Here is a 27,726-nt window from a genome sequence, read left to right on the forward strand (position 1 = left end):
ATGAGAAAAACTTTCTCCTGTATTTCACCTCCTAACACAGGGGTGGTTGTGCTGCTGACAGGGCAACAGAGCTGTCCTGTCTCTCCGATTCTCTCCTTCCATTTGGTGAAGACACGGAGGAGGCAGACTTTGCTGCAAAGCCTCTCCGCTCCCTCTGTGCTCAGCACAAGAGCCACGGCCTCGGGAAGCCTCTGCAGAAAGATGCCACAAGAACACAGAGTCACCCAGCTCTTTTCTTTCTTTATTTTTTTATTGAAAGCTTCATCAAAGAAAACAGAAGTTTAAACCTAACATCCACTGATCTACAGAAAGCCCCAGGAGTGGGAAAATGGCAGCTATTTAGGATTGTGGTACAAATGGAAAACATTAAAAAAAAAAAAATCATAGCAGTACAGATCTTTCAAAGACATTCGGAGACATCAGCACACAGATGCCCATATAAATAAAATTCATAATTTAATGTATCACAGAGGTTCTGTATTCTACATTTTGGCTACAGTGAGGTCTGTAAGGGCTTTAAAGAACCTCTGTCCCATTTGTGTGAAGCATGTTTTCTTGATAGGAAGTTCATCTGCTTTCAAAGCTGCTTTGATTTTTCTTACAGACAGAATCTGTTCATTCTCCTTTAAAAAGGAAAACAATCAAAAATTCCTATATGAATTCTGTACGTTTCCTGGTTTTACATAAAATTGTTTTGCCTCTAAAAGATAGTAGAATTTTCTTCCACTCTGGAATACAGCATATTTAATAATACTTTAGTTACATAAAATCATGTTCTCTTCTCTAGGCTGTATTTTTGGGCTTTTAAAAATATAACTGAGTGTAAATTTCACCAAATTCATAAAATTATTACCCAAGAAAAAGACACTTAAAGGCAGAAAATTAATGTTGGGCATATACAACAGATCCAGATCTTGGAAGGTGCTTATACCTTGCAGGCTTTGGCCCTACAAGGAAAAATGGATTTGTGAACCTGTCGAAGGCTGACATTTTTCACTTCATTACACATTTTTATTAAGGTGAGAGAACTCAGCTGTCACTGTTGGGGAATTAAGAACTGAACTGAACAACTGAAGTAAACACAAGAATGTTTCTTATCATGGAAAGCTAAACCAACACTGGGATTTATTTTTTTTTACAGTTTTTCTCTCATAATTTTCTGTTTAATTTTAACAAAGAGCATGTTTATAAAGGGGAGAAGAAAGGGTCTCCTGCCTGCTTTGAGGCACAAAGGTGAATAAATCTCTGGGGTACATACAGTGCTCTAGCCTATTTGGGTGACAGGAGCAATATAGAAAAAGTTGGTGCTCTTTTTGAGGGGAAAATAACTCTCCTTACACTGCATCTTTGCTGCTTGCTGAGATTCTGGAAATCTGTTCCACTGAGGGAGAGGAGGAGTCTGCTGCTCACTCAGTCCTCCTTCTGAGAAAGTGTGCGTGCATGATTGTGTGTATGCATATTAGAAATGAAGGAATCTTCATTATTAGAGTCAATTGTCATTAAACAGAAAAGAGTAATACACCAAATGTCAGCATTTTTGTTGTTTTCTGTTTTGCACTTCCATCACACCGTGACTGTTTTCTTAGTTCATGTGGGCTACCGAGAAAGACCAGGAAAATCCCTTACCCTAGGGCACTTCTTTTATATCCAGACCAATTTCATGTTAAATAAAGTTTTGAAAGGAAATGTTGACCATGTGTGTATCAAACATTACTATCTTCAACTACCACATTTGGTCTCATCACTAAAAATGGATTGATTCATTACTTTAAGCACATTATCACTCTTTAGCATGACTCTTGCTATAGGTGGAGTTCAGTGAGTCTGCCTAAACCTGTTTTGCTCATGTCAACCTCAGCATTAAAATGAAGTGGCATGAGGAGCACCATCAAGCTTAAAATCATGAAGCATGGCGATTTGTTAAACACTTAGTATCAGTCTCATCCTTCAGTACCATAAACAACATAATATAGATCCAAATACTATGACATATTAAAAATAAACTTTATTACAATGCAGGCTTCCTCAAATTTGCTGAGTTTTGGTACACATACATACATAAATAATACCCTTCATTTGATTTTTACTTGAGTAAAAATCCATTCGAATGCTTCAGCCCATTGCCCGTTGAAAGTTTAAGCCCTCACTTCTCTAATTACCAGCCTTTATCTTCCACAGTTGGGCATGCATCCATAGCAGAAGATGATACCACATGATGCAATTGCTCTCAAATATGCCTCATTCTGCATTACAGTGGATTTCTTGACCAACACAACCAAGGCAGTCTCTTGGTAAACAGAACTATACAAGTAAGCACAAGCTAAGGACATTTCAAGAGTCTGTTTCACTGGAAGGCAATAAGAGGACATTCACAATTTGAGGCCTGACTGTCACAGGTGGAAAGTGCTTACAAAACCAGCAGTAGAGCCAGATAGGAAGAAGAGTCCCTCAGCAATCTCACTGAGAACAGTGAGACTGTTCAGTGCCCTGATCTACACTCGGGTCAGCACCTGCAAATATAATATTCTCTTCAGGTCCACTGTATAGGTTTTTTTTCCCAATGTTAAGTGACGAGCCCAGGTATTCAGAATTTTCTAGCCATAATTCATATTTTTCTGACACCCCGTCTGTATTTATTTTTTAAGGTAAAAACAAAAATACCAAACCTGAACATCCAGATTTGACTATTTACAAGAATTCAGGTGTGATGGAAAGTACATACGCAGTTCAGCTTATGGATTTGATGTTACTTCTAGGCCTCTGGGCCAGGCACCATTGCCTTAGACTTCTAGAGTTGTTTCTGCAACCTTTCAGGAACCCTCCTGATATTTAAAGCTAAATTGGTAAGACAGACATAGATATTGACTTTACAAATTCAGGTCTTCAAAAAAGAAAAAGAAAACAGAAACTCAAACAGATAATAATAACAATAAACCTTCCAAAAATTCTTATGAGTCAGAACATAAAGAAAATAAGTTTTAGATTGCAGAGGCCACCAAGTACTCCTGTCCTATGACAACACCCATGCAGCAAGTGTGTTGCTCTTCCACTGTTCTCTTTTACCTCATCTTTAACTTTTACTTTTAAGTTTCTGAGCATTTTGTATGTTCCAAATAAGTTTTTTTCTTACCTTATGATCTATGACTGTTTATACTCAAGGCTCACATTGTTTATACTCATAGACTGTCAAGTACCGGTTCACTGCTTTTTTTGGGGATCAATAAGATGATCAATTGTATTTAAGGGATCCATTTTCTCTTCTTCCTCTACTTTGCTTTGTTTCTTTTGATTTCAACCACTGTTGAACGTTATGGCATGGAAAAAAAAGGGAACAATTCTAATACAGAATGCACTTGAAACACTTTAAAGTGACAGGCATCATGGTATCACATTGCCTGCCTGGCTTAATAAAAAACCACTGAGATTGTTTAACTTTGTTTGCTGAAAAAAATAAGAAAAATGTTTCTGAATGTATAAATAAAGCAGCAGAGTTCTGAATAGAAACAAGAAGGTACCTCAGCATATTCATCAGCCACATGGTAGCTACCTTGTAGCCTCATTGTTGATAGTAAATGAGACTTTTTGTGTGTCACATTAGAACGAACACAGAAACAAATGTGTTTATTTAATATTTAACTGACTTGTGCCCGGGGTTATCTCTATTTGTACAAAGAATTCAGAGACAGACAGAAGGAGAGTACGTGTAGAAAGGAAGAAAATAAGGCTAGCTCGATTTTTTTCCCCCATATGCCCTCCAAAGAAAGAGGGAGCCTTTATCTAAGGACAAAATTCAAGTTCCATTCCCAAAAAGCAACAAGTAATGAGACAGCATGTGAAACAGATTTTTCTTTTTTTTTTTTTTTTTGTTTCTTCTGAATCAAAAACATGTTGTGGATGTTGTTCTTCTTTTACTTTGGCATCATCTGGTTTTCAGAAGTGTTGAATATCAGCAACTACTCTGGAGAAAGAAGAAGTTTTACCACTTCTGAAAATCAGGCCCTCTTCCTATGGTGAAGAACCATGTGAACTCCCATTTCTCTCTTTTCTATGTTGCATATCTAGCAGCCATTTACTTGGGAAACCCCCTCCCCCCCACACTATGTTAAAAAATATGATCTTGTTTTATCAATTTAAAAAAATAATTGTGTTCTTTTCCCCAAAAAAGTCAGGTTAGGGAAACACAGGTCTCTTTTTAGAATTGGGCAGCTGAATCAGATTGATCCAATATATATGTTTTAATTTCATTACTTTTAATGGATACCCTGTCTCTAATGCACCACAATAAATGTGATGAAGCTTCCCCTCTCTTCTGGATGGAGGAAAGTTTAAAAATGTTTGGTTTAATTTTTACATATAGATCTATGTGTATGTATATATTTAAATGCTGCTTCTCTTCTGCCTCCTTAAGGAAAAAAATCATCTTTTGACTTGCTTCTCACCTTTTTTGTTTGTTTGTTTGGAAAAAGTAAGGGCCATAATCAAGATTTCTCTATGGAAAATAACTGTTATTCCTAAAACAGGTTTCAGTGGATTCAATTTAGTTAGTGTCCTTTTTTTGCCTAATCATGCTAATTAGTGATTGTCAGCCCACATATTAAGACAACAGAGATCATAGCAGAGAAGAATAATTTTTGACTTCCTGCCTGCATGACAATACTAAGTCATTTTCAACATTTCTGCTTGTATGGGAGAGCTAAAATGAGAACAAAGATCAAGTTTGCTTTCTCTTGCATCTATCTGGCAATTCAAATGCATCACTGAAAAACAAACGCAGAATTAAGGTGGCTATGCATGCTGGACGATGACAAAGACTGAGGTGAAGAAATGAATCTGCGGTATGTTGGAATTCAGAAGGAAGACTGTTGTTTCAGTAGAAATACCAAAGATCAGGCAATTTAACAGAAAAACTCATCAAAATTAAAGTCCACCTGGACAGATTAGTTGGTAACCCACTCCCCCTTGCTTTGGGATGTTCTCCAAAGCACACCATCAACAAGCTTCTAACACCAACTATTCCGAAATTTCCACTATAAACATATGCAGTATGTAAAACACCAGTGGAAGATAGTTTAAACAAACAAGAAAGTAAGAACTGGTCCGGCCATGTAGGTCAAATAAAGATAAAAAAAGAAAAAAACCTCTATCTTCTGGACTGCGTTAGGGTGTCACTTCATCTTTGGTATAAAATAGGCCATCCATAGGCTGCATTTGTTCACAACTAGGAAAGACTACAGAAATTGTCAACAATTTCTTCTATCTATTGCTTTTTTTGCACTTTTTTGACCATAAGCTCCTATCTACTTAAGTTTTTTTTAATGCTCTTAAGCTAGGTTTTTGCAATGTGACAAGCAAAGCAGACTAAAAACTTCTTAAAGCTCATAAAAAAGACTGCAGATAAAAAGCACTAATGCTTTTGCTAGCGATCACGCTTTGTAAATAAAAAAATCTGCATTCTGCAAGAAAAAAACCCTGCATTCTCTATAATGCAGCAAGTTTTTTTCTCAATTCAATAACTTTACTGTAAAATGCTTTAGCCTTCTAGATTTTTTTTCTGTCAACACTTAAGACAAAGTTCATAAAAGTCCCAGCATTTTTCCAATCCTTTCAGTTGCCACAGTTCCTTTATCATCAATTTTTCTTCAAAAGAAGAAAATCATTTTCTTTTAAACTGTACAGTTTATTTTTTGTTCACCCCAAAAACTCAGTCTATTAAACTTCTGCACCAGCACCGGTGTGAGCAGTTTCAATTCATTCTCGGGTTTTCTAACAAGACGTTGACAGCTTGCCTTGAGAGCCTTTGACGTCCTTAAAATTAAGGCAATTAAGATTCAAGATAAACCTTACCTAAACATTTCTTTAAAAAAAAAAAAATCAAAAAAACACAAAAAACACTCTAGATTTAAAACAAGAAGAAAAATAAAATGAGAGAAAAAGAGTAGCTTAATTTTTGAGGAAGACAATTGGTTTTCATCGCAACTTGCTCCCTCTTGACATCATCAGTTTTTCTGTTAAAAAAAAAAAAATCTAGCTACACCTCCAGGTAAATTCTGAATTCAAATGTTCGTCCAGATGAAATGTCAACCCAGTGTTTTTCCTCTGGGTTTTTCCTTTAGTTAAAAAAAAAAAATATAGCAAAAATAAAATTGTCAGACTACATGACGGAACCATTTGCACAGCACATAAAAACACTGTTTTGTTTTCGTTGGGAAAGGTAGAAAAAAAAAGCATTCATTTGACGCCTGTGCAAACTGGAAGCCAACTTCTTGTTCAGTGAAGTTTCTCCATTCAAGGCAAAGATTTCAGACCGACATTCTTCAGTCCTGTTTATTGTCTGTAAAAACAATTGAATTAAAGTGGTCATTAAGTCAAAACAACTTTGAAATAGGCTCCTCTCCTTTTTTTTGCACCCAATTCCCTTTAAAAGTTATCCAAGCTAAACTAAATTTGCAGCTGTTTAAATATGATACCACCACTAAGCTGAAAATAGTCAGGCAGAAATAGGGAACTCCTGCTTTTGGGATGTTAACACATCCTAAGCAGATGAATTTAACTCTTGTTAATGCTATGCTTAATGGGCAGTCTACCTACACTGAAATGAGATGAATACGTGGCTTAACACTGTGTAAATATTTCAAGAGTAATACCATAAGAGAGCGAATATTTTCATAATAATAAGTGGCACTCTTTATTTTGGATACTAATAATAAAACTAAGGATAAAATTGCAATAAAAGGATACATCCAATTTGCTAAAACCAACACATTTTCTGATGGCAAGAACAGTTAGACTGTGGAGCAGTCTGCTTAATGAGCCAGTTATGGCTAACTTAGTAGAAACATTCAAGATAATATTAATTAGAAAAATATAATTTTTGATCATATAGTGTCAAATCTTTTTACATTTAGCACAGAGAATAAGCTAAACTATCAACCTTTTTCTTAGAGAAGATAACTCTCATTTTGTATTTTTGAGGTTTCATGTCATTTAAAGATATGTCACATCAAACTTACCTTAGCAAGACTATATGAGATCTTTGGGGAGATGCAGAACCTACATAAAAACGCTGTTTTCATGTCTAGGGCTATCAGTAAGGGTTAGCTATTGCTTTTCCTACAGTCCTCAAAACTTGCATGGAAAAAATCCTTTTCCAGATGAAGTTCAACACAAGAATATCCAGCACCTTTCCTTTTGCAAGCATTAACGCATGTGCCTTGCTTAGTTTAAAATTAATTTTAATATTAGGAGTTAAATTGTGAAGAATGTTGATGACATAACATTTGCCACAGAACTATTTCTCTGGATGGTAAACATAAAACTAACTGCAATTTTAAGTATTAAATTTACCAAACGACTTTTTCATTGCATGAAGCCTGAAAATTAATATTTTGAATGTAACAACAGATTTATGTGGAAAGCAAGAATTAATTATTTTCTTAGGGTTTTCTATGCATAACTTCTGGTAGGAGTACTCAAGCTGAATGCTCACCTTGTTCAGTTTTACTGCCCCTCTGGCTCGAGTGGCCACCATATGTATGAAAGACCAATTCCACTGAAGGGTCACAGCACACACTCTCTAATCTAACCTGGCATTGACTTTGCCCACAAAAGGCTCCAGAAAAATGTAATTCTTTCCACATTTAAAATCAGAGTATGTTGTCCAGCAGAGTTTTGCTTAGAGGTAACAGACTACACTTTTCAGGGGGAAGGATCTCCATTTATCTGCACTTCATAAAATTCACACTTTTATGTGCAAAATTAAAGATTTACAAGGAAAAAAGGGAGTTTGGGTCTAAAATAATTAAGGTGATTTCCTCGTAGAGTTGAGTCCTCTGCTCAGAAACCAAGGGCTGTTTCTCCTATATTGCTACACAATAGGTAGCCAGGTTTTGACATGAAGTTATCATTTCTGAACATCTAGAGGTGGCATCCTCAAGTACAGCAGCCAGAATATTAAATAAAGAACATGTATGCTGATTTAAAAAGTGGAACTCAAATTTTAAGTCTTGTGGTTTATTTTTACTTACAAAGAGAGTACAGTCCTTATACCACCCAGTTCATTCTGAGTACATTGCCTCTCCTTTGTTGCCTGCAATTTCATGACTGTTGCAAGGAAAAGAAATATAATGAAATATACTCTTATAACTTTTCTCCTGACTGGTCAGCTCCTATGAAATAATTTTATAGTGTCTGCCTTTGCCTATATCTGACAAAATCATTGTCTGGTCATGTTAATTACTTCCTCTCATCTCGCTTTGAAAACAGCTGTTGTATATTGGGCATGATGCTTGCTATTAATAAATAAGCCCTTTGAAGAGCAGATTAATAAAACTATATTTTAATTACAAAATAACTTCACTTGGTTTTATATTAAAGGTTACTGAGATATTCCGGCAGAAGTTCTCTTTTTAAGACAGAGATTGTGTATATTTTGGTTTGTATCTACAGCTTCCCACACTTTGCATTTCTGTCCACAACTGGCAGATATAAATAGAGGGCACATTTCAGAAAAAAATACTGAAACTAATCATAATAAAAAATCCGTAGTGGATCTGCCAGTGTGATTAAAAAAGAAAGAAATTCCTCTCAATATAAATGCCAGTGCCATTAGAAGTGTATCCATCATTGCAAAAAGGCAGTAGCTGACAAGGAAAGATGAGGGATCTCATTCTCAGAGAAGGTAGGAATTCACCACACTGGCAAGAAACACCACCAATTTCAATAAAGAATTGCAATGTAGTTTCCTCCTATGGGGGAAAAATGCCAGAATCCGCTGATCACAGCTACTTTATGAGTGTTTCTGAGCCTAAGTCCTTCTGCTTTGAGACTTAAGCAAAAGGGAACTGGAACACAGGAATGGTCAGATCAAACCCCTACAGAACAGAGTCATCAAAACAGGCCAACAGGATGGGATGGTCACATATATTTCTCTCTTTGCCCATTATATTCTGTAAGTATTTTGCCATCATTTATTTACAGGTGCTAGAGAAACTGATACCTAGAAGGGATACACATGCATAGACTGTGGCTCCAGTTGGGTGCATCAACAAAAAGCTTGTGATCAATTGCTTTTGTAATATGTACATATAGACAAATATTGGCATGATGTAATAAATAGTGAGGTCTTACGTTTTATGGCGGTCAAAAAGGGACATTGTGTGATCTGAAACCATTTGTTACTCATATGTTAGACAAATAAATGCATCTTCCACTTCCAGAGGTCAAAGATGAAGTATAGTAATTGACAGATTGGTATAATTCTAATCTTTCCTATACCAGCACGTATCTTATGCCTCTATAACTACTATGTCATCATGCATTGACTGACATATCTAACATATTTCTTGTCTGGCTATTTGTCTGCTTCCGTCCCCAAGATAAAAAATGTGTAATTCTCTTTTCACAGTGACGTGGGTGTTCAATATACGTGTATTAATAAAGCATTATGTTTGGGCTCCTTCCTAGAATCTGTCCAACATTGATCAGTCCCAATGAGTACCCTGTCACTAAGTAACTTTCCCTTTGTGAGGACTAGTTTTAATGTCGCAGAGAGGAATGTTTTGAGGACTATTGTGAAGATGAAGGGACTCTTTAGGAGTTCTAGATCCAGCTGTCAGTGTATAAATATTGAATTTTCCAAGGTATTCCATAGGAAGCAAAGAAAGGGAGCAGAGGACAGGGGAAAGACAGAGCAGTGTTTCTCTCCATCCCTTTCTTATCCCTTCTTCCATTTCCAGTTCTTGCCCACTCAGTGTCTGCACAGCACCAGTTTTACATAGTTACAAATACCAACTTGGGGCAATTTATAGTGCTTCATTAGCTACACTTTCAGAAAGAAGCCTTTACATGTGTACTGTGCCAATACTTTCACCACTGCAAAATTTAAGCCCTCTTTTTAACCTCTGATGCCAGATGCTGCTTTAGCCTAGTGTGATGATTGTTAACACAGTTGTTGAGATCCTTCTGAGTCCACAAAAGCAGCAGACAGTTAGAGATCATATCTTTGCAGGCATGAACTCAAGGACATTTTGCAAATGTGAGGCCATCAGCCAAAACCTTTTGCTAATTACACTGCTATATATCCAGAATTCATCTGAACTTAACGAAGCTACTCAGAATTCATATTGCTGAAATGGGGAGTAGAATTTGGCCCGCTATAATCAAGAAACAAAATCTTCTGGTTACAAAATGTATGCCTACTTACTTAGACTGTTGGTAAGAATATGCAGGCGCGTGTTCACTGGATGTTTCCACTGTCATCTGTTGCTGTTGACCACTGGCTTCCTGTGATGAAGATGCTACTGTCTGTGGAGAAGTATCAGCAACAACACCCTAGGGAATCAAATGAGAACATGAAAAAATTACTAATTTTACTCACCGCAGTGAATTACATAAAAGAGCTCAGCACCAGCTCACCATTCCTGTATTTCTCTAAAGGTCAAGAGAGTTTGAGACAGCAGAACCACATGCTAACACAACAAACTCCATCAGTTTTAGAGAGCTAATCCAGCAACAAGAAGCTTCCTTAGCATACCAGCTCCTGTAGTACTTTGCTCTCACAAGCTGCAGTGGAAAACACCTCCACCTTTGAGGGCAGTTCCCTGCCCATTCAAAGCCAGAGGCAAAACTTCTGACTTCAGTGGAGTCTGGATTTTACCTTTTGTCTTTTTTACAACATACGTATGGCTCTTCTGATTTTCACTTACCTACCCCAACTTCACAGCGAGTTCACACTTATTTTGTTTGATTTGCAATGTGATAAAGGCAGAATCTAGGCCCACTGCTCTCTGGTTTAGCACACATTCAACAGAATTTTAGCTGCCTCAGAAAAATACTGTACTCCTCTACACACTGCTTCCCTTCAAAAATAAATTTACTTCACACTAAAGACTTTTATCTTTTAAGTCAAAGCTCCAATGAAGTTTTATTTATATGTTTGCAAAAAAGATAACACAGAAAAGATATGTATGAATTTAACATTATGCACTATTTCTTATCCTATTTAGACAGGCTGAATAATATTATTTTTAAGTGCTCTTGTACGCTTTCAAAGCAAGCTTTATTTTCTTTCCTTTACTTTCATGCTTGGTGTGTTGGTCACATGAGTAACACTAGCAGGTCTCTTCAGGGAACATGCTTTACTACTGTATTGCACACAACAGAGCCAGAAGAGGGAGCACAAAGCACTTGCTTTGTTTTTATTTGAGTCCTGTGTAAACAACAGGTAGTTTATTTGAAATTATCTGTTAAAAGTACCAGTTTCATTTTTCAGAAATGCTTCATATCTATTGCTTAACAGAGTGTCAGTATTATCTTTTTTTGTCTACTTCCTTATCTTTTTCCTTCTGCTTTTGTCCATCTAGTCTTGAGATTTTAAGCTCTCTGGGGCAGAGACTGTGTTTTTTGATCTCTGCTTGTGAAGCATCTAGCATAGTAGAGTCCTGGTTCATGATGCTACATGAATACAGATAAACATTAACAATAATCATCATCACTGGATCGGAGCAAGACAGGCTATATATTCAGATAATATTTTGATTATTCTAGTAGATAATTATGGCATCATGTCACTTTAGCAGGCATGAATATACCAGTGGGTGATGGGGAGGAGGGCTCAGGAAGAATTAACTGCATTTCTTATTCACACTGGTCAGCACAGTATGCAGCCAGTAGTGCTGTATGAGCCACCCTCCATCCCACCATCTCCTTTTAATTCAGATTTGTATCTGCCCAGTTTAATACCTAAGAATGGCAATTGAATAGAGGGACCCATGGCCCGTTTGTAAACAAACAAGGTTTAGGGCAAAATTATCACGAGGCAAAAAAAGACTAAAACATGACCAGCTCAGTATGACAGAACAGTACCAGCCTTTCCTGTGGGACCTCATTTGGGAATCTCAGTAATTGCAAAGAACTGGCAGAACCAGGAAAACTTGACTGCTGGTGGAGCCATGCCAACAGTACCTCTAACTCAGCATCCTCAAAGCACAGAGTAGTAATAGCACAAATTCCAAAGTCCACATAGCCGAAGACAGAAGTACAGAGACCCTGGCACTCCTCACATTACCCCAGTTAGGGGAGAAGTTATTAATAAAAGAGGGTAGCACCAAAGAGAAGCACACAGGTAAGAGGATGCCAAGGCTCCCTTCTCTCGCTGTGCTCAGTGGCCCTTATGAAGCTTCACAGAAGTGGAGGCCAAGCTGATGCTCTCCCGGCAGCTTGTGGTCTACAGGGTTGAGTAAATACTTACTCATTAGACTGTCATCAGCATGACTCAGCCCCAAGGAGGGAGGGAGCGAATCCTTCCTCAAGGATGAAAAGCACTCAGTCAGTGCAGCATCCTCCACGTCTGTATATACAAGAGGAAGGTTTCCATTGCTCAATCACTTTTTCTGGTGGCTAAATGTTTCAGCAATTACCTAAACTTGCTAAGGACCGCAGCAAACCCTCTTGCAACCTTCTCTTCTTGGAATCTCTTTTGGGTTCGTGGTCTGCCTGCTGGGTTTGTTTTCCTGCCTCTTCCCATCTCCCTCCCAAGTACATGGGGAAAAAATAGTCATAATCACTGATGTTTTATTCCATGTCCTGCTGTACAAAAAAAAAAAAAGCAAAACAAGAGCCCTTGCAAATAATTAAAAAAAAAAGGGGGGGTGGATGGTGGTGAGGAGAAGAAAAAACAAGGAGAAAGAAAAGAAAAAGAGAAAGAAATGCGCAGTCCTAATTTTAAAAGCTGGAAGCTTCCAGCCACCATTCCATAAAGTAACTTCAGGCCCCTTTCAAACAACAGGTGCAAAGAGGCGTAATAGATAAGAGGTCTGCTACCCCTTCACTCTACTTTCATGGATGGAGATAAACTTACTTCGATAGGGACAGCTGTTGGAGGCACAGGAGTGTACTGGGGAATGTAGGTCCCTTGCATAGGTGCAGCAGCAGTCATGTACTAGAACAAATCAAAGGCAAATGAACATTAGAAAACCACAGTCAAGATGCGTAAAACCATATTAGAAGCATGACGCTGTTCAGAGCTCTTTGGTTAGTGTATAGCTTATTATTTCTTTTAATTAAGGATTTTAGGCAATGGTAGGAATTACCTAGCTATTAAAAATCATAATCTTGAACTTCAAAGTCAGGTCATATCTGAATATATGCAATAGCAAACATCTTGCTGATAGATTCAGACTGTTCACATGGCTTCTGAAATTGAGAGACTCCTACTTCCTTAAAAACCAGTAGAGACACAATAGCAGCATATATATAGTAGTTACAAATACAAACACAGTCTAAACAATCTTTTGAAGTCTTATTGATCTTATCTAATGACACATACAAAAAATGAAGCATGAAATTTGACAGGTTTATTCCAGTCTATATTTAACCCTATCAACAACAGCAGCTGAGTTTACAGGGATACAAAGCTGCAGGGAGGTGCAATCCAAGACAGGAAAAATAAAGGAAGAGGAAGATGTATCTGGGAGTTTCTCCTTTTGTACACAAAATCCCTAGCTAATTCTCATGGCCTATTCTTAATATCCAGGGATCTTTTCTATGCATTTTGAAACTTCTGCAAATCATTATTATAGCAACACTTTGTATTAGTTTCTCTAAAATACTGTCTCTCCCAAGCACTACAAGACAATCTTTTTAAAAATTCAGGAATGCATGTGCATTTTACTATTGGTATGGCACTTATGTCTTTATATACAGCACTTCTTAAAAAGCTCTTGAACTGAAAGCAACAAATATTGTTCAAACCTTCAAATAAAGTATCAATATTAAGTCATCAGATCTATATGTACTTTTCTTTCTACAATCCAGTCCTAACTGCATGTCTTCACTGACAAGAATCTCAGAATGTGCCCAATCCCACAACTACTGACTGTGTGACACTTCCACTACACGTTATCTTCAAAGACACACCGAAGATCTGAATCAGCCCAGAATGTATTTGATGAATTTTAAAATGAGTTAAATATAGCTTTGCTTCCTGGCAGAGCTAGGAAGTGCTTGCAAGATTTTATTCTGCTGTTTATAGTAAAATTTACATTTAAAGCACTCTCTCACCTCAATTCTAAACTGACTGGATGGTTTGATATGCCTGTCACAAACATGCATTATGAAATTGCATAGTGGGGTGCAGAGTCTGCAGCAATGCTGGAGAAAGGCCTTAGGGAATGAGAATGGCATATTTAAGAATCCCACAGCTAAATTCTGAAGTCTTCATTCAAGTAGAAGAAAAAAAATTACTTAAATGAAATTGTTTTCTATAGAAGAAAAAATCAGTGAGGAACATACGTGACATAGAATGTATACTTGCAATATGAGTAATGCATTGTGTTGAAAACCATTACAATATTTTTGCTAAAATGTACAGTGTTTTCCTTAACTTGAGCAAAGAGACAGGACTGTCCCCAGTGTCTGTGTGCCTGTATCAGGCCATGTTTTTCTGCAGCTCCTTTTCCTTGTTCTTCAGAAAGAGAATTGAATTCAATAGTTTTTTTATGAATGCTAACCCACCAAAGACATTAGGCCAACTATCCCTATTGTACTCAGTACAGTTGGGCTATTCTCCTGCCTTACGGATTAGGAGCTAATGAGAATGTTACAGCAGGGTGTTCCAGAGCTGCTTCCGCTTCATTCATTCTGCTTTGTAATGTTGCCGTCACATGTTGGGACGACAGCTGCTGGGTAGCATTGTTCTAAATGTGTCAATATTTAACATTAACCTGAAGCACTCATTCTTCTAGTTCTGCAAAGACCTACGAGGGTTTTAAACACCTATGCAGGCTAGCTTCACTTGGACAAATATATACAGATTTTAATTAAAAGCATTAATTTAAAGAATAAAGTGGCTTCATTCAGCTTGGACTTCCTCCAAGTTCTTCCCTGAACTCAGCAGATCAACACTCAGACTCTTATAAGACGCCATTGTCTGCCATTCTCTTACCTTACATAAAAACACAAATGAGTTTTAATACACAAATATCACATTATTCAACTGTCTTTTAATTCAGATCACTCCACTTTTTAAAAAATCCTTTGGCATTGAGTTCTGTAGCACAACTGAAACTGTCTGGGAATTAATTGGTGCCTTTCTTTGCTGACTCTGTAAGCGCCGCTCTCGTGCAGTTTCTTAGCTCTATTGTTACTGTTTTCCTCTTGAGGCAGATCATGATCTTACTTGTCAGAGTACTTCACGTTGCTTCCTTCACTGCTACGCAATCTCTAGGGGAAACTGTTCTGTTGACTTGAGTGTGACTGGTGGCCCGGGCTAACCCTTGCTTGCCCTGGTCTTTCCAGACACTCACACCTCCCCATACTTTCCCAGTTTAATTTTTTTTGCAAGAATTTTAACTGAATTCAGCCAAACAGCAGGTGATTTACAGTGCTGGAGACCAAAGCTGTCTAGTTACTTTCCAGATTCCCTGAAGAACTGTAGGAATGTGACTTCTCCCCTGTATGTAACATATTCTGCTTGTCTAAACGTCCACCGTAATGGTGGTTCAACTTTTTGGTTAAATCATTTAGAGCTCTACAATTGAAACAAATGATGTGAGCCAAATTAGTTCCACCAATGGCATAAATGAAGTCAGTTTTTGTGGCAAAGAATTTGGTCCTAGTAGAAGTTAGCCAAGGCTCAATCCCACAGAGTACTACTGCTTAACTATTGGGCCTTGAGCACACAGCAGCAGGCTGGTCTGTATTACAGGTACACACATTGTGCCCTTCAGTGGAATATCCAAACATATTTAATGTACTCATCTTTATGAATGTAAAGATACCCTCATCATTTCAGACAAGAGTAACCAGGTCAACAATTAAACAAGTTATCAGGGCTTGGAACTGACTCTCAGTCTCCAGACTCTCACTTAAGGATCCATTGAGGCTTCTGTAAAAAACTTTATAAAACTATAAGACAACTAGGGCTTAGTCCTCAGAGATACACACTTGGACTTAAGTATCTAAAGTCCCCTCACATGCACAGGGAGTCCCAGCTGAGTCCACATGAATTCAGGAGTGCCTGTCCTGCTGGATCAGTTTTCACCATGGGAAGCCTAGTGCTGAGAAGCTGCTTTAGTTTAGTTTACTAACAGTATAATGAAAAAGGAGGACAGATTAATTTTTGTTATAACTGACATTAGCTCAAGCAAGTTCGCATGTATTTCTTTCCTTTATGAACTACATAATCCTACCTCTCTGATCTCACAGGATAAATACATTGAAGATTACATAGTGCTAAGGCACAATGTCAGTGTCAATACTCAACATCAATGGCATTGGATAATGCAAAAGTTGAATATCTGGTCATGGATATTCACAGCTGATTGTTAGCAGAAAGCTTCCTGAACACTGCTTTTCAGTAGCTTCCATACCCAGCACACACTGAGCCCATTGGAGTCTACGTCTCTCCCTGGATCCCCCAGACACTTTACCTAGCTGTTCTGTAAAACAGTGTGCGTTGGATGTGCTGGAGTAAGTGCTGCCCATGCTGGGAGGTGGAAAAGAGCTTCAGAAAGAATTGTGAGATTCAGAAGAAAAGTTAAACATTTTATATCTGCTGTGGTTAGGACCACCCAGGATGAAGATTCTGCTCTAAGGACATCCCTTAGCTGAGGGACTCAGTAGTGATGCAACTCCATGGGGACCACAGGTCCTGTAGATGTACATAGTCTGCACATGGCTTCCCACCTATCTAAGGAAACTAATGTAACTTGCAAGTAGGCAGATGGCAAAGACAGACATCTCTGTCAGAAGACCATCACTGACATTTATTCTCTCCATGAACCACACTCACTAAAGTTCCTTATCCACATGTACATGTGAGAGACAGCATGACTTACATGCTCAGCTTAGCAGTACCCAGCTAATTCCACTAAATATAAGTATTGCAAGCACTGAAATGAGAGAATCTGAAAAATCCAAATCCATTCTTTCTTTGCCATATGTTTGCATCAAGATTAAAGATTCTTGAGCTGTAATGTGATCGGCCATTCAACAAAGTATGTGCAAGGCAGAAGAAAACACTGTTCATTCTTGTACAACTGTACAGGCTTTGTGGGTCTAAAAGTAGAGGCTGCTTATTTCTGACAGTAAAATGAATAGTGACTCTACAGGCAGAGATGATGGATCTGGAGGGTATAAGGGAGCTTTTTTGGCACTCTGAACCTTTAAAAGCTGGTAATTTCTACTACAGAAAAAAAAAAAAAAGAGACATTGCTGGTGGCACCATGCTCTTAATTTGTTTGTAAACTATTATTTTCTTCATACAGTATACAGAATACATGTTCTCAGCACTGAGGATGTGCAGTATTATAATATAATGCATGCTTTACAATGCCTGACTGCTTAGTTCAGACTGCATTTATCAGGGCACCAGTTTAGCCTACACGCTACATTAATAATTCCACTCACACCTTGTCCAATGGGATTTTTGTTTTTACGTTTTTGAAACTGCTTAAGCATGTGAAAAAATATGTAGCTAGAAAATGAGAGAGTAGCAATATACACTTACACCTCTGCTCTCCTTTCAGGTATTAACCTCCGTGACTACAAAGAGTTAAACGAAAGGAGGTAACAAATGAGGAGGTCGGTTGAGGGGACAAAATGAAACTGTGAGAAGGATCATGTTTAATTCAGAGAGCAACATCAGTTCCCACAGATCTGCAAACAGTGAGGTAACCCAGCCTGGCTTCAGCAAGACTCATGTTAAGCCTGCAGCAAACACTAAACCCATAAAGGTGGAAGGCATCAGGGAGAAAAAAACAGGAGGAAGGCAGCTGCCTGCACCAAGCAGAGCGAGGGAGCGTGTTGCAGTAGGATAACACGTTTCACCCGTCAAAGGCAGAGCTGAGTGACCTGCAGGGAATTTGCAGGAGCTTTTATATCAAGAATATGGCACAGGTACTGTCCATTTATTCATTTGCCCTAGTCTGCTTCTGGCCTGCCTTTCTTGGGCTCAGGTTAATGCAGTCAGGCAAGTGCCTAACGGCTGAGATACACAGCAAACACGTCTTACACCACCTATTAGTTACTGAATGTCAGCTGAGACAAGTGCCTGAAAGAGCGAGTGCCTCTTGCAAGACCAAACAATTTCATTTACACCGCCAGAAGACTTTGGCTACACACTTTGTTTAAATACTGAACGTCATCATTAACAGAAAGTTTAAGAAACCACCCTAAAGTACAGTTCCATTTATAGGTCTAGTTGCCTATAAAATAACACAGCTGTGATTAGAAGGCACCTACTGGATATATGTTAACTCTCTTGGCCACTGTGAGTACTCTGAGATTTTACAGAGTTCTCTGAGATTTTACAGAGTGACAACAGTTGATCAGCATTGAATAAGTTTCCTGGCATAAAGAAAACCAGAAAGGATTTACAAAATGAGACATTAACATATAAGTTTGCAGTAGATTTGGAAACCTTGAACAACACTTACTGAGAATTAGTAGGCTGACTAAGGACAAAGGGCAATGAGCAAGGAATAAATGTTAAAGAAGAGGCCTTTCTTAAAATCAATGTGTAAATGCTGCTTTCTGGTGTTTCACTTTCTTTTTATATAAATGTATATCTGTTGCAAGAATCAAAGATTGCTTTCCTTATTTCAACCGCCATGCTCCTGAGAAGGCACAGAGCCTAGGTGAGAGCCAAATGGCAGAAGCCTTGTACCAGCATATACTGGTAAGCATTTACACCACAGCAGCCTGCTGAAGGGAGGAGTAAATGCTAACCCATGCGTCTTAAATGAGCAAGGATTCCAGAGCCTGCTCTTCAGTGACTATTTGTGGTTTCCTATAACTGCATGAGCTACAGCACAGTGATAACGACTTAGTTTTTTAGGATTCTCAGAGTTAATGCCAGGGTTTATTTGTGATTTTTTTTTTTTTTTTAAACCATCTGAGAAGTCTAGACACTGCATCACTAACAGAATTATGTGAAAACATTTGCATTGCTGGAAAACTGAAGGAAATGAGACCGTTGGCTGGATTTATTTTTATAATATTTTCTTTTTTTTTTTTTTTCCCATGAAGGAAACCTGCCCTCCCACTTTCAAATCTCTTTCCCTGCAAAGAATAAAAACTGCATCTCTCTTCGACCATTGTGAAGTAGTTACAACTTTAATGAAATGTAGAATAAAACTGCTGCTTTTTTGTCCCTGGTTCCACCTTCTCATTTGAAAATACCCTGTTCTCCAATAGAAAAGAACATTGTCTTGCTGTGTCCTCTTATCCCATAGTCTGGCATGGAGACGCAGGAACTCAGGATGAGAAGAGGACCATCTAGTTCATCAGCGCCAGAGGCAGTTCAATGAAATACAATATCCAGCCACCACAGTTTTTACTTTAAACTTCAAATATCTTTTGCTACCCAGAAGCATTCTCATTTTCCAGCTCAATCCTGTAATTATTCAATGGCTGTTATTAATCTTAGTTTTTCCCAATTAAAGAATGCGAGAATAAAAGATATGGAGTTTTTGCATATATTACAATATTTTTGATAATAATTATCAGCCCGGCCTAAAATATAATAATATAATGATATTTTACCACACAATTACCATAGCCCTATCAAGAATAGCACTGTCATTCAACAGAATCCCATCACTGGGCCACTGCACTCATTGTTCAGGCAGAGAATAGAAATCTTTACAAGATTTAACCTTCCTTCCCTGCTGCTCAGTAATACAAACGTATTTAGGAACACCTCACTTCCCTTTCAACCTTCCTAATGAGATGTTACCTAATTCTCTGAGCAAGTTAAATGAAGGTAGAGAGAATAATAACTTCAAGAACTATATTTACAAACTAATCTCCTTTTCTCTTCAGGAGTTCTAAGCATCCTTCACAAATCCCTACCTTTGGAAATCAGAGTAATACAAAGGTATAAAAGAAACAGCGCAGATGAGCTAAACCCGCTACAGCTAACAGGTCTTTTTTTATTTCTGAAATTCAGGCCTGCTACTAAAGCAGAGCAATCAGGACTAATCAGATAAAGACTATTTAGAGTAAACAAATGTGAGAACAGTCAGATCACCACATACAGCTGTGCACCACGTTCTCACTAGCATACAAAATCCCGTGTTTGTAAAAAGTATAGTTAATGCAAACAGCACTCCAGGAGTGTCTATAGAAACAGATAAATAAAAAAACTGGCTCATTCCTTTTAACCACTTCTTAGAGTCCAAAGGCTGGCATTACAAAGGAACTTGGTGAAAGTCTCAAATCGCTTGCAGATATCTCACCAATGTCTGAAAAGGGAGAAAATGGAGGAAAACCCATCAGGATGTGAAAATTAAGTTCCCATTTTGATTGTATCTTTCATTAAAGGCATGTGAAACTTCTTATAGGAATACTTCTTTATAATAAGTTGTTCTTATGTTTATCAGTTTATACACAGCTGTGGAACTTGACCTCAGGGTGCCAATGATCCTTGTAGTCCATGTCACTGTACCTAGGCCCATGATATTTTCAATCCTGTCTTCCTCGTGACAAAGCCTCCACTGTAGGCGGGGATCAATGGAGGCTGTACAAAAATGTAGATTGATTCTCCATGTATGAGTGCATATATGAATCGCCTCAAGATGTGAAAACTGCTTTTTTGCATAATTCTAATAATGCCATGGGTCTGATGGGTACATTGGCAAGAAAGCAAGACTACTCTTATGCTTAAAACAAAGACCAAGAGTCTTGTGGTTTTTTGTATTTCCAATTCTTAACTTTTCATTTCATATCCATTTCTCTACAAAAGGGGCATTTTTTATTTTTTCTAATACCCCGTGTGAACCTGTTCTGTGAATGTACATTATGAGATCTCTGGGGCAAGTTTCTGAGCATGAGTTAGTGCATGATTTATTACAGACTGTCCTCTCTGCAGCACTCTATATAAAACCAGGGTATAGTGACGATACCAAACCAAAAGAGTATACTGCATCAGTCTTGGTCAGCCAGGGTCGGTAATCACTGAGATTCTGTCACATCTATATTATTCTTTCAGATCCTCTATCCTGAAGAATAAGGGGATGACGCAGCAGAATTACAACTGCTTCTTCTGACATAAAAATACTCTGTGCACCCCCTCAGTTGGAAATTCTTTGGAATTTCCATCTGAATACAATTCTTTCAATTAGTCCCTGATGAATGGCTGCTAGTAAGATGAAGGAAGACTGAGCTGTACATTTTAATATTTTCAACATAAGTAAGTAAATAAATGTGTCAGTGAAACTCTCAACATGAGCACATTAAGCTATTATTAATAACATATCCATTTATATGAACAAATAATTGCTTTCTAGAGGTAAACATGTCTTCCAGAGGCTATTAAATCTCCATGAATTTGAAGACTCTAAAGAGAAGCAGACTACTGTGTGCAAATGTCCATACCGTATGGATGAAGTTGTTGTTAAAACAACAGAAGAACTACTTAGACTTGTTAAATAACAGTTGCTCATCGATCACATACACCTTTCATTTGCTCTTTCAGACCAGACATAAGAGTGCACAGCTCATGGGCCAACTGTCCAAGAATGCAGCAGATGAAAGCAAGGACAATTACAAGCTTAAAAGAAAAAAAAGAAGAAAAAAGCACAGTAGAAACACACAAAAAGTCACCTGAATATTAGTATTTCTAATTACCCTAGAAACAGGAGGAATTTCATCACCTCCTACATGAAAATACAGTCATGCCTGACAGATGTAAGGTAGTAAGATAATAGCATTACATGACCAAAGTACACCTGGGACATTCTTAAGAGCAGCTGAAGCATGCTATTGCTCAGTCCTTTGTCTCTAAAAAAATCCCTAGAATCCAAAATATTTGGTAAATTGTAATGAATGTTAAAAAAAAAGAAAAGAAACCATCTCAAAACTTCGTAAAAAACAGCTGTCCACAAGTACCCTGCATCTAGAGATGGAGAACTTGCCAATTCAGTGAGCACAAAATACCTTGCAGACATCGCCTGTGTTTCCTGTTGGGGCTTACACTGGAAGCTAACAGTGGCACTAGGGATGCCTTAAAAGCTGGCCTTCCTGTATTTATGGTGAACTTGCAAGTCCAGGCTTAGGCAGGGGGAAACACATTCCCTCTGGGAAATGCTGGGCCCTTATGCCTCAGGATGCAAGGAAAATCAGCTTGCTGTCAGGTGTGTGTGGCCAAATGTCCTGCAAAACATGCACTTGGGGCTTCCAGGCTGCTTTACACAGAGTTGGGGTGGTTGAGTTGGGAGTTTGCAAGCCCTGAGAGTCCTACTTCCATCTGGGTCTTGGCGGAAGCTCTGGTATGTCCTTGTCTCTTTCTGCACACCAGGGAACCAGCAGTCCCTGTTTAGTCTTCAAGCCGGTACCCTGCTTTTCTTCCAGGACAATCCCACCAAGTTGCCTGCCCAAAGCAACATTCCTGGGGTTTTCTGACTTGGCTCCCAGGACTAATCTCGTCTTCAGTAAGCAGACCTGTGAGCCGACTCATTAGGAGATTTGGAAGCCTGCCCAAAGCATCAGACATGGTGAGGCTGCTCTGGAACACGAAATCCTGGGAGCACTTTGCAGCTGCTGCCTGAAAGCTGACATGGAGCAGGACAGCAGCCGAGAGGGATGTTTAAAACAGTTGGCAGCTGTCAAGATCTTGTGGAGTATATTTTGTATTGGAAACACCATGAACCGTTGTTTCTGAAAATTAATTTTTGTTTGGAATTTCTGGCTCATGGGAGAATCTTTCTGTTTTGTTTTGAGTTTCTAAAAGATGAATCAGAATGAAACCAAATTTCATAAGATTAATTTCCCAGAAACTGGAAACCGTGGATGTTGCTCAGCCAGCTCTTCTTCTATCTGTAACTTGGGCAAAAGGATCAGCCACGTTCATATTTGGAAAGGCGGGGGATAATACAGAATACTAACCTTTAATGGCTGGTGGCAACTTCAATACTTTTGAAGTACTATGTTTTAAAATAATGCAGTACAAAATACTGCTTCTCATTAGCATACAAATTGGTTTGTCAAAATCTTTAAATATATTTACATGATCATTAGCTTTGCTTACATGGCAGGGCTGTGGAAGGTGGCAATAATAAGCATTTTTGTGAGGGCTTCCTTTTCCCCACTTTCCACAAACTCTTGAAATTCTTATGGGAGAAAGGTCCCCTTAAAATGCCCTACTGATGAGAGTGTGACTGAGTAAGAATATCACAGAGTCTGCCCCTAAGTATGTTCATTATCAGCTGTGGGAGGATCTTTTAGACACACCAGCCTGCATCAGCTCCAGGGCTGCATAACTGAAGGAGAAACCGTGCCTTTTAGCAGGGTGCTGGCTAAGTGGATCAAACTATATTGCCATGTTATGAGCTTGCCTACCATGTAATGATCTGCTTACAGTGTTGAATGCCTAAACTTACTTTGTGGTAAAAACTACACAGAATCTCTCCCAATTTGTCATCATTTCATCCAAATGACAAGGGAGGGAGGGAGGGGAAGAGGAAAGATACCAAAAAGTAAAAAAACAGCAGAAGAACAAAACAGAAAAGGAAAGAAGGAAAAAAAAAATGGCCAATACTTCAAAATCCAGTCATCCCTCCTTGCCTTAAGCCTTCCTGTTTTGTCATCTAATCACTCATTCCCCTCCTAAGCTGTCCTAAAGAGGTCCCTTTAGAATGTCTTCTATTTTTGACTGCTGCAGGTCTTTCACAGTATTTCACTGTACTATTTTCTTTACCTTGTACTGTATTTTTTACTGTACCTTGTACTCTATTTTGTTGGGGAAGTGTGATCAGCACAGCTGATGAACCATAAGTAAAGCAGCGAAGAATGCTAGCTTGACGCTTTAGCTCTGAATCTCACTTTGTACAGGTAAGCAACTTAAGACTTAGGAAACCTGAGGTGTATTTAAAAAGAGAAAAAGTGCAAGCATCCATTCGCCGTAAAGACATTATTTAATATAGCTTTATGGGTGTGCTTAGTACTTATTTTCCCAGGAATCACATTAGCAATGCTTGAAGGGGCCAGTAAAACAGATGTGTTTTAGTGCTGGCGGAATAGCAGCATTCCAAGGCTGGTTTTTGTATTCTTTCAGTGCTAGCTTGCTAGCTTTCCAAAGGAGCCAGAGTCAGCTTATATACATTCAGTTCATATACAATCACCAATTGGTATGGATACGTGCTTTAATACCCTCTTACAGTTCTGGACAGCATAAGCACAAATACTGGTGTATGAATTTTAATAATTTTTAGGGCTAATAAAATCTGGGCCAAGTGAAAAGCAATTCACTTCAGTAGGGAAAAAACCCCCTCTTAATCAGTCTTCTCCTCAGTCTCAGTGTACTGATTGTAAATAGTTTTAGATGGGGCTAAAAAAAAAGCATAGCAGCAGTCTCAGGTAAACACTTGATAGACAAGTATGCTGTAATGGTTGCTCTTGTTAATTTTTTTCAGGTTAGTACATTCTGTGAAAAATTAAAAACAAAGCAAAACATAACAAAATCTTCCCAACTTCCTCCCCTCCCTCTAATTCTGGTAGGAGATGGAATACAAGGCGGATAATCCATGAAGGGAATCAACATTGGGGAAGACATTAATACATGTACAAACACCCATATTTCCTCCTTATGAATGCCCTTTATATGACAGAGCTGTCTAAACAGCACTTAAGGAGCAACAGCAAAATGCTTGACAGACAGGCGTGATAAGTTATGGCTCAAAACATTTGCTTGCCAGACAGAAAGGGTGACTTGTTTTTCTTTTTTTTTCCTGAAAATCCTTTAAGGTAAACTCACTCCATGTCCGCTGGCACACAGCCATTTTTCTATAAGCTCATATTACAATGCTGTATTTCTAATGGATTGGGTATGGTGCTTTTCCATTTTGCTAATGAGAAAAGCTAAAGGCCATTACTTGTTCTGATTAAGATCCCGAGGGAAGAAATGTGATGTGTATATTACCAGGCCATATGTAAAGGAAGTATGTGGCATTTCTAATCAATCAGATGAAGGGTAGACAGAAAAAGCCTTATCCTGTGACTGCAGAGGAAGAAGATATAGGGGGGAAAGGAACCATAGAAAGTGTCTTTAAAAGGTGACTTAACGGGAATCAGTTATAATGATATTAGTATGATCAATGACTACAGCTACTATCTGGGAAGGATGTAATTATCAAAATGAAAACTTTCAAATGGGAAGCCTGATCAAGGGCAGAGGTACTGTCATATTTCTCAGAGCACTGTCAACTCTCATCCAGGCAATGTATTCCCGTGTCCCTCGCAAGCATTACCATACCACCAGGTTGAGCTGTGCTTCCCTGGGGTGGGAGCAGACCGAGGGAGCGAGGGGTTGTGAAGCTTTGCATCCAGCTCAAAAACGTGGGTAAGTCTTGGCCCAAAGGCAAATTCAAGGTAAGGAGAGGCAAGGCTGGGAAAAGGGAAGGTAGAAAAGAGAGAAGTGCCAGTCATGACTGGCTTGAAGGAAAGTTTTGCAGTGGTGCACATTTAAAAACTATTCCCATTGAAAGAAAGGAAATGTTGTAGACCAGTGAGCTATTCATTGTAAAGGAGATCAAGCAAAAAAAAATGTACCAAGAGATGCACTGCTCAATTTGCAGAAGGATACTCTGGAATATCTGCTAAGATGTTTCAATATGCAGTTTCTACATGTTTAATCCTGATGTCATAGAATTTTTTCAAAATTATACCTGATTGAAATACAAAGTTTAGAGACATTTTTTCATTCCTTTTTCAATGGCTGCATAGTTACAGCTTGAAAATGCTACAAGATACATGCTCCAAATGGCAAATAAAATGAAGAGACCTTGGAGATGGGTGTTCTAAGAGAGGACAAGATCCTTCAAATGTGTCATAATGCGTAGGCAGAGCTGTAGACATATTTTTAATAATATATTAATTTCACAGAATATTATAAATCACTGCTGAGCATTAAAACTGACAAAAATTCTAACACACTACATCCCCTCAAATGGAATTCCATATGACAGATTAATGAAAAATTACTGTAAATGATGGCAAAACTATAACAAGCGATAAGGACAGCAGGAAAGAGTTTCCTGCACAATCCCAAATCTGTATTAGGGCATCTAGCTTTCCTGTTGTCCTGGTTTCAGCTGGGATAGAGTTAACTGTCTTCCTAGTGGCTGGTACAGTGCTATTTTTGAGTTCAGTATGCGAAGAATGTTGGTAACACTGATGTTTTCAGTTGTTGCTCAGTAGTGTTTAGACTATAGTCAAGGATTTTTCAGCTTCTCATGCCCAGCCAGGGCACCTGACCCAAACTGGCCAACGGTGTATTCCATACCATGGGACGTCCCATCTAGTTTAGGAACTGGGAAGGGGGGGTGGGGAATCGCCACTCGGGGACTGGCTGGGTGTCGGTCGGCCGGTGGTGAGCAATTGCCCTGCGCATCATTTGTACATTCCAATCCTTTTATTACTACTGTTGTCATTTTATTAGTGTTATCATTATCATTATTAGTTTCTTCTTTTCTGTCCTATTAAACCGTTCTTATCTCAACCCACGAGTTTTACTTCTTTTCTCAATTTTCTCCCCATCCCACTGGATGGGGGGGAGTGAGTGAGCAGCTGCGTGGTGCTTAGCTGCTGGCTGGGGTTAAACCATGACACCTGTATGGGACACCACTGCTTCTTTACAGATACTTGGGAATGCTTCAAATCGATCAACCCAGGAATACAAGAAAAGGCTGTAACACTTTCCCCCACATGCTTTAAAAGAATAGTCACAAGAAACACTGGGACTGTGAATCTGGAAAACATCTTCAACCCTTCTTTTCATCAGGATGCAATACTGAGAGACATAGTCTCTTAGATGTCATTGGTGACAAGCCATGGATGCCACATACAATGTTGAAAAAAAATAAGAATCACAGCTGAGAAATCCCATCTACAGCTACAAAAACTGAATTTCAATCATCTTTAGCTTTCCTTAAAGGTGTATATTTAAAAAAAATTCTACACAGGCCCTAACAGGATTTTTCAGTGAACTTTTCTGATCCCTCTGCTCCAATCATGCGAAAAGGAACAAATGGTGCACAAAGGCACCTCAGCCTGTACAGGCAAGTAAGCAGGATGGGGGAAAACCGCCTGGCCTTTTTTAAAGCCTCAGCCCAGCCAGAGAATTGTTCTTTTCAGGAGAATCTTGCAGAGTATCTATTTCTAGGCTAGGTTGTCCTTTCTGGTTCTTTGATGCACTTCTGGCTTTGGCACATGGACTGATTGGAAAGCTCAGACATCTTCATTCTGCACTGGTGCTCATGGATCAGCAAAATGGTCCCCTTCTGCTTTCCTTTTACACTCAAAAAAAAGATTAAGTGCTGTGCAAATATTTGCAATGGAGAAAGTCCTAACTGCACGACAGATTTTCTTGTCCAAGAACATGACAAAGATGACAAAGTGGCCATTTTTCCATCAAATAAATTTATATCAACACCTTTAAAACCATAGCACTTTGCATGATTCACCTTACAAAGAAGGATCGCTGCTGACATATGACTGTTATACTGAACTGCCAGGCCTCACTCCCAAAATACAAATTAGCAGAGTTAACATTTAGAAAGTGTAAAACTGGCTATTCCTGAAGCTGAATAAGGGCACCTGCAGATTCCTCTCACTTAATCGCTGATGTCAGGGACAATGAATTTAATCTTAGGATGGAGGGGAGTGTGGGGGGTGGCCTGCCAGCCTGTCCAGCTGTAATATCCCCTAATAGCCTTGAAGGAATTGTAATTG

At 38.6% G+C, this 27,726-nt stretch overlaps 1 protein-coding gene across 6 annotated transcripts in view; it reads right to left on the reverse strand.

Moving 5' to 3' along the window:
- Positions 1–220: 220 nt before the first annotated feature.
- Positions 221–27,726, reverse strand: part of RBMS3 (RNA binding motif single stranded interacting protein 3) — a 733,333-nt gene continuing 705,827 nt past the window's right edge. For 3 of the 6 annotated variants that reach the window (XM_069770881.1, XM_069770870.1, XM_069770862.1), the window contains exons 13-15: positions 12,857–12,937; positions 10,202–10,329; positions 221–6,331 (exon numbers count right to left, since the gene is read on the reverse strand). In XM_069770881.1, the coding sequence (XP_069626982.1) occupies positions 6,325–6,331; positions 10,202–10,329; positions 12,857–12,937 (216 nt within the window). In that variant the 3' untranslated portion in view covers positions 221–6,324. Of the gene's footprint in view, positions 6,332–10,197; positions 10,330–12,856; positions 12,938–27,726 lie in introns of those variants that run through there. The other 3 variants (XM_069770900.1, XM_069770910.1, XM_069770892.1) reach the window with 1 other exon arrangement.

The sequence above is a fragment of the Haliaeetus albicilla genome, chromosome 2 (assembly GCF_947461875.1).
Source record: "Haliaeetus albicilla chromosome 2, bHalAlb1.1, whole genome shotgun sequence".
Lineage (NCBI taxonomy): Eukaryota > Metazoa > Chordata > Aves > Accipitriformes > Accipitridae > Haliaeetus > Haliaeetus albicilla.